Source organism: Gastrolobium bilobum, unplaced genomic scaffold (assembly GCF_033153095.1).
Source record: "Gastrolobium bilobum isolate Gb01-03AN ecotype WA unplaced genomic scaffold, APGP_CSIRO_Gbil_v1 utg32150, whole genome shotgun sequence".
In the NCBI taxonomy this organism is placed as follows: domain Eukaryota; kingdom Viridiplantae; phylum Streptophyta; class Magnoliopsida; order Fabales; family Fabaceae; genus Gastrolobium; species Gastrolobium bilobum.
Genome location: NW_026897268.1, coordinates 113,467 through 126,022, shown reverse-complemented (window position 1 = coordinate 126,022; position 12,556 = coordinate 113,467). Strand labels below are relative to the sequence as shown.

At 38.3% G+C, this 12,556-nt stretch overlaps 1 protein-coding gene and 1 non-coding gene across 2 annotated transcripts; one reads left to right on the top strand and one right to left on the bottom strand.

Moving 5' to 3' along the window:
* Positions 1-573: 573 nt before the first annotated feature.
* LOC133305612 (uncharacterized) lies at positions 574-1,473 on the bottom strand. The gene is made up of 2 exons (XM_061505867.1): positions 1,057-1,473; positions 574-1,011 (listed from the first exon to the last, which is right to left on the bottom strand). The coding sequence occupies exons 1-2, from the start codon at positions 1,471-1,473 to the stop codon at positions 574-576; spliced, it is 855 nt and encodes a 284-aa protein (XP_061361851.1).
* LOC133305619 (small nucleolar RNA R71) lies at positions 1,361-1,467 on the top strand. The gene has a single exon (XR_009750771.1). It is a non-coding gene; the product is annotated as a small nucleolar RNA R71 (small nucleolar RNA).
* Positions 1,474-12,556: the final 11,083 nt, after the last annotated feature.

Genomic DNA, 12,556 nt, shown 5'->3' with positions numbered 1-12,556 from the left:
TTGTGGGCTTCACTTCGGTTATCCCCAGCTTCTTCATCATGGAGAGTGGCATGACATTGATGCTAGCTCCAAGATCACATAAAACATTGTCTACTTCCATCTTGCCTATAGTGCATGGAATGCTGAAGCTCCCTGGATCCTTGACTTTGGTAGGTAACTTCTTTTCGCTGATAGCATTACATTCCTCCGTCAGATTTACTGTTTCACATTCCCGCAACTTATGTTTCCTTGATAATAGATCTTTCAAGAATTTTACATAGTTGGGCATGTTCTCTAAAGCTTCGGCAAAAGGAATGTTGATCTGCAATTTTCTAAATATGTCTAGAAACTTTGAATATTGCTGCTTCTGAATCTTTTTATTTAATCTCTGAGGACAAGGGATTCGAGCATATGGAGAGAGATCTAATGGCTTGTTCTGTCTTTCTAAAGCTTTCTTCTTCTCCCACTTGAATTGTTTCTTTTCGGCTTTTTCAGGATTGCTTTTGTCAACTTCAATTGTATCATGTTCCTTTTCTTCCTTCTCTTCTTCAACTGATGCTTCTCCATCCTTCTTATTTTCTTTGGGCTGTTCCTCTATAGCTGAATTATTGTCCCACTCCTAGTGGTGATAGCATTGCAATGCTCCCTTGGATTGACAACTGTGTTGCTTGGCAAAGCACCCTGAGTCCTTTCAGTGAACTGTCTTGACAGCTGACCAATTTGAGTCTCCAAGTTCCGGATCGAAGCTTCTTGATTCCGGAATGAGGCTCTTGTCTCCTCTCTGAAGGAATTTGAATTCTGAATGTAGTCCGAGGTGGTCTTGGACAGCTCTGCAAATGCTTTTTCCCACTCTGATTGTGGAGGTTGCTGTTGTTGTTGCAATGGCATATGAGGATTCAACTGGTAGTTTGACTTGTAACTCAACCCTGGATGTTGATTCTGATTCTTCTGATCATACCAGAGTCCATTGACCTCTGCTAGTGGCTTTTTCGCTGCTCTTATGTATTCACAATCCTCAGTTGCATGAGCCTCCTGACAAATATCACATTTAATGTTAGCATTAGAAACAGAAGAAACTTGAGAAATATTAAATTTCTTATTAAGAGCATCTGATTGTTCCTGTTGTTTCTTGTGCATTTGTAGCATTTGTTCATTCTGGGCTAAGAGTGCATCATAGCCTTCAAGCTTCATGATTCCTGATCTTCTTGGTGCAACTGGGACTGGAGCATTGTCAAATTCTTGAGATGCTAATGATTCCAACAGTTCAAGTGCTTCCTCAGGAGTTTTTATTTTCAGGGAGCCTCCTGCAGCAGCATTCACCAGTGTTCTTGTGCTGGATGTCATCCCTTGGAAAAAGATTCTTGCTTTCTCCCATGCTTCAATTCCATGTTGAGGACACTTCCTAAGTAATCCTTTAAATCGTTCCCAAGCCTCGTACAAAGATTCGCTGTATTTTTGTTCAAAAGCTGTGATCTCCGCCTTGAGTCTTGCCATTTTTGAAGCTGAGAAAAATCTAGCCAAGAATTTTCTTGCTAAGTCATCCCAATTGGTTATGCTTCCTTCAGGTAGAGACTGCAGCCAATCTCTTGCTTCATCCTTCAGTGAGCATGGAAATAGCCTGAGCAAGATAGCATCACGAGGAACTCCATTTACTTTTAATGTATCACAATAAAGTAAGAAGTTATCAAGATGACTATAGGGGTTCTCCGTGCTTCCTCCAGCGAACTGTTCTTTTTGAATCAGTTGTAGTAGTGCCGGTTTCAGTTCAAAGTTGTTAGCCTCTATGTTTGGTCTAACAATGCTTGCCGTCTGTGGAATTCGAGCTGGGGTCATGTAATCCCCCAACGTCCTTCGAACGATTTGATTGTTTTCTGCCATTGGTTCCGTCGAAGTTGATACCTTTGTTTCCTTCGCTTTCTTTGCTTTTGTGTCTTTCCTAAGTTTCCTTTTTGTCTTTTCTATCTCAGGATCAAATTGCAAGGTTCGCGGGTTAAGAGTACCTCGCATAAACTAAGATTGAAAAGATGTGCAGAAAAATAGAAAAAAGACAAAACAGAAAAACAGAAAAAATAAAAAATAAACAAACAAAGAATGCAGAAAAATAAATATGCAGAAAATTGATGCAGAATTTTAATGCAGAAAAATATATTTGAAGAATGTATAAAGTGCAGAAAATTAAAAGTCCAGTCTAAAATTTAATTAGTTACTTCTAATGTTGAAGAATTCGATCCCCGACAACGGCGCCAAAAACTTGATAGCGACACGGCAAGTGTACCGATCGTGAAAGTAATAAAGTGTACCGGAGTACGAGATCGTTCCCACGAGGATCAGAATTTTCAAGCACTAGTTCGCTAATCGCGTCTTAGTTGGACAATCAAAGGTTTGGTTTGAGAGAATTTAGATGAAAAGAGTTGTGATTCAAAGAACTTAAAATTAAAAACAAGTAAAGGCATGCAATATGAAAATTCAGAATTAAAAGAATGAATGATGATGTTTGATTAAGATTTAAAAAGCGTAGTTAAGGTTTCGACTTCCCCCAATATCCTCAATATGTTATGAATTAAAAAGCCAAGAATCCGTTTCTTAATATATTGCCAATCAATTCTATTTGAGTTAATTAGGGCTCAATTCCTTGTTACCCTAAATCTATGTGATCTTGAAAGAACTCTAGTTCCCCGATTTCCCCCCCAAGAAAACATGCATTAAGATCAAGAATTACAAGATTGCATAATTACCTTATGTCTATTCCTATTCCTATTCCTAGATCACAAGGATTATGATAAATTATCAAGTCAAGGTTCATGCACCAACATCCCTATTGTCATACAATTCCCCAAAATCATTCTATAAGGAACAAACTCATAGAAAGCATTAAAAACAGATAATTTATTCAATTATAAAAAGAACAGGATTCAGAGACAATTTAATTCATAAACATAAAGATTCAATTGGGTTCCATCTACCCTTAACTACAAAAAAAAACTACTCTAGCATACTGAAAAAAAAGAAATAATAAAGAAAAGAGAACCCCAAGCCCCCATTGGTGTGATGTTGACTTGGTTTCTCCGTGTTCCAGTGCTCCGCAACAGGATTCCTCCTTCAGTCTTGGTGTAATGCTCTGGAATTGTGAATTGGTTTGTGCTCTCAAGCTCCTTATTTATAACCACAGGAGTTGTATCCATCATCTAATCTTCCAATGGATCCATACAAGATTTGTATTTGATTTCATCTTTGTTTCCTTTTTCATGTAAAATCTTGGAGATTTGGTTGATGAATTAGAGTTTTAAATCTTCGTTGTATCTTGCTTCAATCTTCTCAGGAATCATCTAGATTTGTTTCTGTTTTAGTTCCATATCCTATTTGAACAAATCTTCTTTAAATCTTCAGCAAATCTTTGGTAAATCTTCTCGCTGTCAAATAACTGATTGCTGTCTGTCTTAGCATGTTTTGGCGTGATGTAGCACACTAAAACGTGCTGTTCGAATGGATTTTGGTAGCTTTGTGGACATTTTAGCGTGAATTAGCACGCCAAAACGTGCTCTTCCAGAGGCGAATCCTTGAATTTTTGCCTTCTTGTGACTTCATCTTCACTTGATGTCTTCCTTTGGTTCCAAGTTTCCATAATAAGTGTTAAAAACCTTGTAATTCAACATTACGACAACATGTTAGCAAGATATTCAATTACTGTAACTTTTACAGCATAAAACCCTAATTTCTATGCAATTCGTAACATATATCAATCATATTTAAGCGTAAAAACATGGTAAACTATAGGTTTATCAGACGTCATTATACTTAGCCAAGTTGATTACTTAATCAATTTCATAAAATATCGCCTGTGTGTAAATTGCAATAAGACATCTACTGAAATACCTCAATATATAGATATTAAGTGAGTATCTAAGTCACGGCATTACATCACGTAATCCGGACAATATCCTGATACATTAATACAACTCTAAATAAAACAAGACATAACTCAGTCTAAGTGGCGTGGACAATCCCCATGCTCACCAAATCAACAACAACATAACGACAGAGTCTCAACAAGATAATCCAAAATCATAAAATGAAGCTAAAAGCATAAAAGCAGCAAGCATAACTAGCATCCAACATGTCAGCATATAATATCATCAATATCTAACTCAGCTCCGGCCTCCTGCAGCCTGGGGCCTCAACCCCCACATTACCTGATCCTGAAATAAGCATTCCCCAAACGTAGGGTGAGATCTCTAAACTAGAAATCTCAGTAAGACAAGGGGTCCTCAAGGATCTTCCACCCCAAGCTCACTTACATGTGCAATATAAGTTCTAAAAGCATTTATATCAATATAAGTTCCAAAACTATGCAGTGCAGCAGATATTCATGCCATGTGTGTTTATCACTATTCTACTGGCCAAAGAAATGCAGGAATACGTCTATCACCCATATGTAGTACAAGGAACACCGCTTGCACCTCACCCACAGCCTCTCCATGTTGTATGTACTACATTCTCAGGCTTACCGTATAGGTGGAACACCACATGCATATCATAAAGGCACTAGCATATAACAACTCAATAGCATTTCCAAAGCATCAAAAGCATGTAACACAGCATGCATATAACCATACCCCCAAGGGACATGGTGGAACCACAACATGGCTAAACCGAGGACACGAAAGCTTACCTTGCAAGCTAGCTATCCAAGCCAAGAGTCCACAATCTCAAAGCCCAAACACAGCAGTATCACAAACTGTTATGGACCAATAATACATCATTAATCAAACTCTACAAGCATACACTTAAAGACAACGTCTTTCTTTTACGTTTTACGTCTTAAGGCTTCTGACAAAGCCACAAGCCCTTAATCACATGATTATGACTTAGTTCATTAATTACAGAAGTTCAACTTCATCAATCTAGGGTCCACAAACCCCCAATAGCCTATTGTACACACAATACAGCTACTGTTCTACGAAATCCCAGAATATCTGGATATTCCTCGGGGACATATCTGAATATCCAATATCCGGATATCAATATCCGGATATTTCACGAGCAAATATCCGGATATTTCGCGACAGAATGCAGTTTCTGCATTTCGCGAAGATATCCATCCAAGGTTGGGTTTTTACCAATTAAAGACACTTAAACATGCATTTCTAGGTGTGTTTGACATTACCCATCGTTAGGTTATCATCTTTTAACCAATACATGCATCAAGGTTCCATTTTTAAGCTCAAAGACTCATGATCAAAGGTTGAACCACTCACCCAAGCTTCAAACAGAAAAGAGGGATGCTCTTGGAGCTCACGACCAACCCCAAAGGTTCTGACTTCACCAAGAAAACGAAAATGAACTCAAAGGTGGTTTCTTTGCACTCAAAGATCACACATTGGTGTACCAAGTGCAATTGCAAAGGCTCCAACAACTCCACCAACCAAGTCAGAACTCAAGGTTCCTCAAGACAGTCCCCAAACTCAGAAAATGACCGCCCTTTTTACTCACCAAGCTCACTCACACTCCAACCAAGTGTTTAGATGATGAAAAAGAGAAGAAAAGGTGAAGTCTTGACACAAAATCAAGCAAGAATGACCAAGGAATGAAGGTGGCAGCATGGAGAGCTCACACACCAGAAAAGAGTCACGTAGGAGGCTGGTATCCACCTAGGGTTTTGTGCAAAATGCACTTATATAGCCACTTTAAAATAAAACACACAGTATTAACTTTAATTGCTACGCTTAGCATTTTAATCCCAAACTTTGGATTCTTAACCTACTCAATTTTACAAGAATTATCATATTTTTATTATATTTTTCGGAGCACCTTTCCGGTATACGCTTTTCATAGTCAGTATCAGTTTCTGGCATCAGTTCTCATTAATTTAACTTGAAACTCGTTTTACAAGTCCTATATATTATTATAGGAATTATCATGCACTTATTATAATTTTTCGGGATACTTTTTTGGTACACATTTATACCGCCTAGCAGAATCGGTATCTGCACTTTTCTTCCGAAAAGTGACTTTCAGCATTCTTAATCACTTATCATAATTATTAAAGCCCCTTAATAATTATTAGGGTCAATTATGGAATCATTTCCTATTTTCACATAATTAATTACTTAATTTTCTTTAATTAATGGTGCGGGTTCTTATAGTCATCGTAATGTCATTATTGAAAGTGATTCAAAAAGTTTGATCACTATGCTCACTAATCATGGTGAAGCAGTCCGTGAAGGTCATCTGATTTTTTCGCATACAGACATGGTTACTTAGGGACTGGAATGTGGTTTTCCTTCACACTTTTAAGGAGGGGAACACCTGTGCTGACTGGTTAGCAAATTACATTTTGGATAATGGGGAGCATGTTCATCAGCTGTTTTGGGAAGACCCTCCTCCTAGTATTTAGATTTTGCTCCTTGCTGATGTGGCTTCTGTTTCTAGGCCTCGTCTTTTGATTTGTAATAGTTAGGCTTTTGGTTCCTTGGCTTTGGCTTTGTTTTGCTGAAGCCATTTTATTACCACAAAAAAAATAAAAGGTCTTAATCTAAGAGAGTTTATTGATGCGCTATGAAAGAACCCGCACCGCTAAATAATTAATTAAATTAGAATATCTATGCCGGAGCATGGACTTGATAATGAATATGCATAATGATGATAAGATAATTAATTAAAAAGTGGAATAATGCTTAAAGTTGCTTTTCTGACGAAAAGTGCAGATACCGATTCTGCTTCCCGGTATAAATGCGTACCAGCGAAGTATCCCGAAAAAATATAGTAAGTGTATGATAATTCCTAGAATAATATCTAGGTCTAGAATACCAAGTTTGGAGTGAGAATAATGAGCGTTGATGTCAGAACTAATATCGGCTAGGTATAAAATGCGTACCAGCAAAGTGTTGCGAAAATTATAATAAAAATATGATAATTCCTAGAAAAATGGCTAGGTTCAGAATATTAAGTTTGGGAGTGAAATGATTAGCGAAATTATTAGAACTAATACCTATTGATTAAGTTAACGCACCTATAAATAGGAAGGCATAAATTTTTAGGGCATATTTTTACACACTCTGCATGCCTCCCTGCTGAAAGAAAATGGCCTTGAAGGCCGTAGGTATGTGAGGATGAAATTTTTTTTTTTCAAAAGCGAAAACACACATGCCAATCAAGATATGTACTTTAGGACATAATGATATACCTTGTTCGTGATTAAAACTCCAAGGTGATCAATGTAAGGTTCGAAAGGGTTCAAACCCTCTAATGTTGATCCACACCACCCTACGTCAAGATGCAAGAACTCTTCTTGAAAAGCCACAAATTAAACACCACAAAGAAGGATGGCTAGGCGTTCAATAGATGAAGGAGGAGGCAAGGTTAATGTGTTTAGATGAGTGAAATTTTCAGCTTAAAGCTTCACAAAAGTGGCGCATGGAATTGATGGGAATTAGCTAGGATATTCTTCAAAAGTCTCTTAAGAAAAACCTAACAAAAGAATGACCAAAGGAGATGAGAGAGTCTAAGCATTCAAGTCAGATTTTTCACTTAAAAATATGATCAAAGTTGCGCACACCAAGGGAGAAAAAGGTGGAGTTGTTGCAATTCAAATTTTCCCAACAACCTATCTTTTAATCCTCATGAGACTAGGTCTAAACGTTGTCAAAATTCTGACCTAATGACCATCATATGGCCAGCCATATGGTGCGCCCCTTTGGTCCACAATGCAGTCCAAATACATTGAGTAGTTCCATTCAAATTTGAACCAATTTACTCACTTATTCTCTCAACCAACCAAATCTGATTTGGAGCTTATTTGGTTGACTAAATGACACTCATAACAACCCAAATCAGCATCCCAAACAACCTTGGATGATGCTCAAATATCTCCTCTTGATACTAGGGATTTGTTCCAACAAGATCTTATCTTATCATTTTGTTATGAAACAATTTTTCATAACCAATTCAAATTCGAATTCTAATATTTAAATTCAAACGTTCAAACATTTAAATTCAAAATTCAAATTCAAAATTTAAATTCAAAATTTAAATAAATGATAATTAATTTAACTAATTAAATTAATTAATAATGTCTTGGACCATCCAAACCCATTACAATTACCATGTGCCCTTTCCCTCTTAGGTGGGCTTCCAAACTTCTTCTTGGGCTAACAACCATTATTAGGCCAAATACCTTTAATGCTAGCTCATCATGACAATAAGGTGTTAGTGTGTGACCTATTAGGTCCAACATAGCCACTGACATAGATGGGCTCGGGCCCAACAAGCCCACAACCCATTTAATGACAACACAGAGCACTAGCAATGCTTTGTTGCCCTAGAACTAGTTAGATTAATGACTTGATCATCCTATTACACATATTTGGTTGTCGTATGTATTTCCTTTCGTCTCGGTTACCTTCCCTTTAAACCTAGGGTGAGGAAGTGTATCAACCCTTGCGGTTTAGGGTAAGCTTTAATTCGAAATAGGGAATCTTCAATTTACTGACTCTAAAGGCAGATCATCTCATGATCTCTTTTACTATGCATAGATTCCCGAGTCCTGTAAATATCATCCCGATTTCTCCGGTTTACAGATAACCTAATCCTTTACAGAGATTTGACGAATTCCTTCAGCCTATCACTCTAGGCCTGTGCTCTTTCAGGACATGTCCAAAAGTATACCTATGAGTCTCTATGTTTCAGGCAGATGAGGTATATAATCAAAACATGCCTTCTAGAACACAGTCTAGGTGACAACTTATGGTCTAAGGAAAGACATACCCAAATATTAAGAGACTGCTCTAATGATACTTTTGTAAGATTTCCTTATAGAGTCTCTTTGTGGGTCTGTTCAGTGCGAGCTATATCCTTATAGGTCCACCCACTACTTTAGCTAAGACATCTCCATATCTGTAGCTCATGAGGTCTTTACCTTGTATCTGAATAAAAATAGATAAGTCTTGCTAGTTTTGTGCAAGATTACTGATCCCCATTCTCAGTGTCTCTAGACTAGGGACATAAAATTAGGAATAAACATCCGGTATCCTTAAATCCTCATGATCGTGATCTTATCACAGATACTCAAAAGATACCTATTTTATTCCAATGGGTTTATCCAGTTACTCATATAATATATTAACAATAATATTGAGACAAAATATAAAACAGGATAACGAGTGCTTATTATTTATTTGCGACAATATAAAAAGGTCCACATATGTCCTAATTTAATCAAAAGATTATCTCTAGGACATCCATATACTAACAAGCTCCCACTTTGCCTAGAGCCAATCTGACCTAAGTCGTATACCTAAAGCCTCATAATGACTATCATGTTTTCTCTGAGAAACAGCCTTCGTCAGAGAATCGGCTAGGTTATCATATGTGGGAATATAATCCATCTTTACATCCATTTTATCAATGATTTCTCTAATCAGGTGATATCTGCGGAGCACGTGCTTAGATCTTTGATGAGACCTAGGTTCCTTTGACTACGCAATGGCTCCTGTTTTGTCGCAAAGCAACTGTATGGGCTCATCCACGCTTGGAACCACCCTTAGTTCAGATATGAACTTCTTGATCCACACGGCCTCCTTAGCCGCTTCTGAAGCAGCTATGTATTCAGCTTATGCCGTTGAATCTGCTGTAGTCTCCTGCTTGGAACTCTTCCAAGACACTGCCCCACCATTTAAGGTGAATACGAACCCTGACTATGACTTGCAGTCATCTTTGTCACTCTGAAAGCTGGCATTAGTTAATCCTTTCACTGAAAGCTCATCCACCCCACCATAGGCCAGAAACGCATCCTTAGTTCTTCTCAAGTACTTAAGGATGGTTTTGACTGCTGTCCAGTGACCTTCTCCAGGGTTTGACTGGTATCTTCTCGTAATGCTCAAAGCATATGAGACATCTGGTCTCGTACATATCATGGCATACATGATGGATCTAATAGCCGAAGCGTATGGAATTCCACTAATGCGATCCTTCTCAGGCTGTGACTTAGGACACATAGTCTTGGAAAGATGTACCCCATGACTGACAGAAAGAATACCCCTTTTCGACCCTTCCATGCTAAACCTCTTTAGCATCTTGTCAACATACGTGGATTGAGATAAACCCAACAGCCTCTTGGATCTATCTCGATAGATCTTTATACCAAGTATAAAGGCCGCTTCTCCCAAATCCTTCATGGTGAAGCTTTCTGAAAGCCAGTTTTTTGTTGTTTGTAATGTGGGGATGTCATTTCCTATTAGCAATATGTCATCTACATAAAGTACTAGGAATACGACATTACTCCCACTAACCTTCTTGTAAACACAAGGTTCATCCTCGTTCTTGATGAAACCGTTACTCTTAACGACTTCATCAAAACGAATATTCCAACTCCTTGATGCTTGCCTTAGCCCATATATCGACCTTAGAAGCTTGCATACCATATGCTGTTGACCTTTGGCTTCAAAACCTTCAGGTTGTGTCATGTACACTTCCTCCTTCAACAATCCATTCAGGAAGGCGGTCTTGACATCCATTTGCCAAATTTCATAGTCGTGATATGCTGCTATGGCAAGCATGATCCTAATAGATTTGATTATGGCAACTGATGAGAAAGTCTCATCATAGTCAACTCCTTGTCTTTGACGATATCCTTTCGCAACCAACCTAGCTTTGTAGGTTTGAACGTTGCCATTTGCATCAGTCTTTCTTTTAAAGACCCATTTATTACCGATAGGAACTATTCCTTGCAGTTTTGGAACCAAGGTCCATACCTTGTTTTGATGCATCAAATCTATTTCAGATTCCATGGTTTCAATCCATTTAGAGGAGTCATTATCCTTGATTGCCTCCTCATAGTTACTAGGTTCATCATCCTCGACGGTTTGTTGATTCTCAATCACAAACCCATACCTCTCAGGTGGATTGATGACCCTACTAGACCTACGGAGTTGTGTGTTTACTTCTCCATTAGAGAACGTCGTCTGCGGATCAGACTCGGGTTCCTCAATCTGTTCATGTGGTTCTTGAACTTCTTCAAGATCAATCTTACTCCCACTGGCTCCTTTAGAGATCAAATCATTCTCAAGGAACTCAGCATTCTTGGACACAAACACCTTGTGTTCATCTAAGGAGTAAAAGTAGTATCCCTTAGTACCTTTGGGATACCCCACAAATAGACATTTAGTACTCTTAGCACTAAGTTTGTGTGATGCCAACGCTTTGACATATGCTGGCGATCCCCATACCCTAAGGTAACTCAGGTTGGGTCTCTTACCATTCCATATCTCATATGGTGTGGTCTGAACAGATTTAGACGGTACCCTATTTAGAAGGTATGCCGCCGTGTAACAACCTTCATTTATATTTTATTCTATTTATTAGAATCTGATTGAAGTATAGCAATTAGGAGGCAAATGGAGACCTTGTCTTTGTAATGGGCTGTGGCCCAAATGCTGTTTTATTATGTACCCTATTCAGCCACTTTGAGTTAAGGAGATGGCTTTAAAAATGGTTCAAGTTAGGTTGGCCCAGCCCAACATTTCCTTGTATAATTAAGATAGGATAAAGATAATGATATAGTGGGACTAAAGGCCTGTAACAAACCGTATAATTTGGAAGTAAACTAAAAGATAGTAATGGATATCAATGTGTGATGTGAGACGAAATGCAAGTGCAAGAATGGTAGAATTAAGCTAATTATTATGTATCAAAACCTAGACCCTACTTAGTGGGACATGAAATAAGAATTAATAGAAAATTAAGTAAGCCCAATTCTTCGTGTGGACTCTTGGGTTGCGCCCACATCATCAAATAGGGGCATGAGATCAGCCCATTTTCCTTCATCATGGGTTCACTAACCACATAGCAAGATATCTTAAATTGTCCTTAAGAATATGGTTACTTGTCCATGCTAAAAATCTGCCCTTGCATGCAATATCATTGGCCAGAAAAGTAATCATACAACCTACCCTAAGTTCAGAATTTGCATGTGAGAGTATTGGCCAAACAAAGTGACATAAAAATTTATTAAAAAGAAATCTGGACTTGCATGCTTCCTTATTGGTCCTAAACCAATATTGATGATCCATTCCTTAACCTCTCTCAAGCGCATAACAAGGACAAACCAAAGGCTGATGGTAACTCATTTTTGAACCAGAAGATAACTCTCACAATCCACCCCCTCTCCTCCCAACAGATCACGCATGCAAGGAGAGGAAAACCACTTTGAGCCCTTGTCGTCTTTGGCCAGAAAAACTACACAAAGTTCCTCCATCTTTCCCTCATCTTTGTGCGCTATGTGTGGGGTCTAAACCATAAACAGAATTGTTACTCACTCATCTACTTCTTATCACTCCTCTTGTACGCTTTCTAAGGTGAGGAGTCAAACAGGTGTGATTGTCCATTTAGGCAGAAAGCTAGTTCTACTTCACCTCTTCTTTTTCTCAAGTGTGCACACGGTTTGAAGAGCCAAACAAACCTCATTATTTCCCTCTTCAAACCGTAAGCAACATGGAGGTAAGGTAACCTCCTTTCCCTTCATATTTCTCTCCACCTCCCACGGTTCTAATGAATTGTTCCCTCTTGCATGTGACTGAATCTT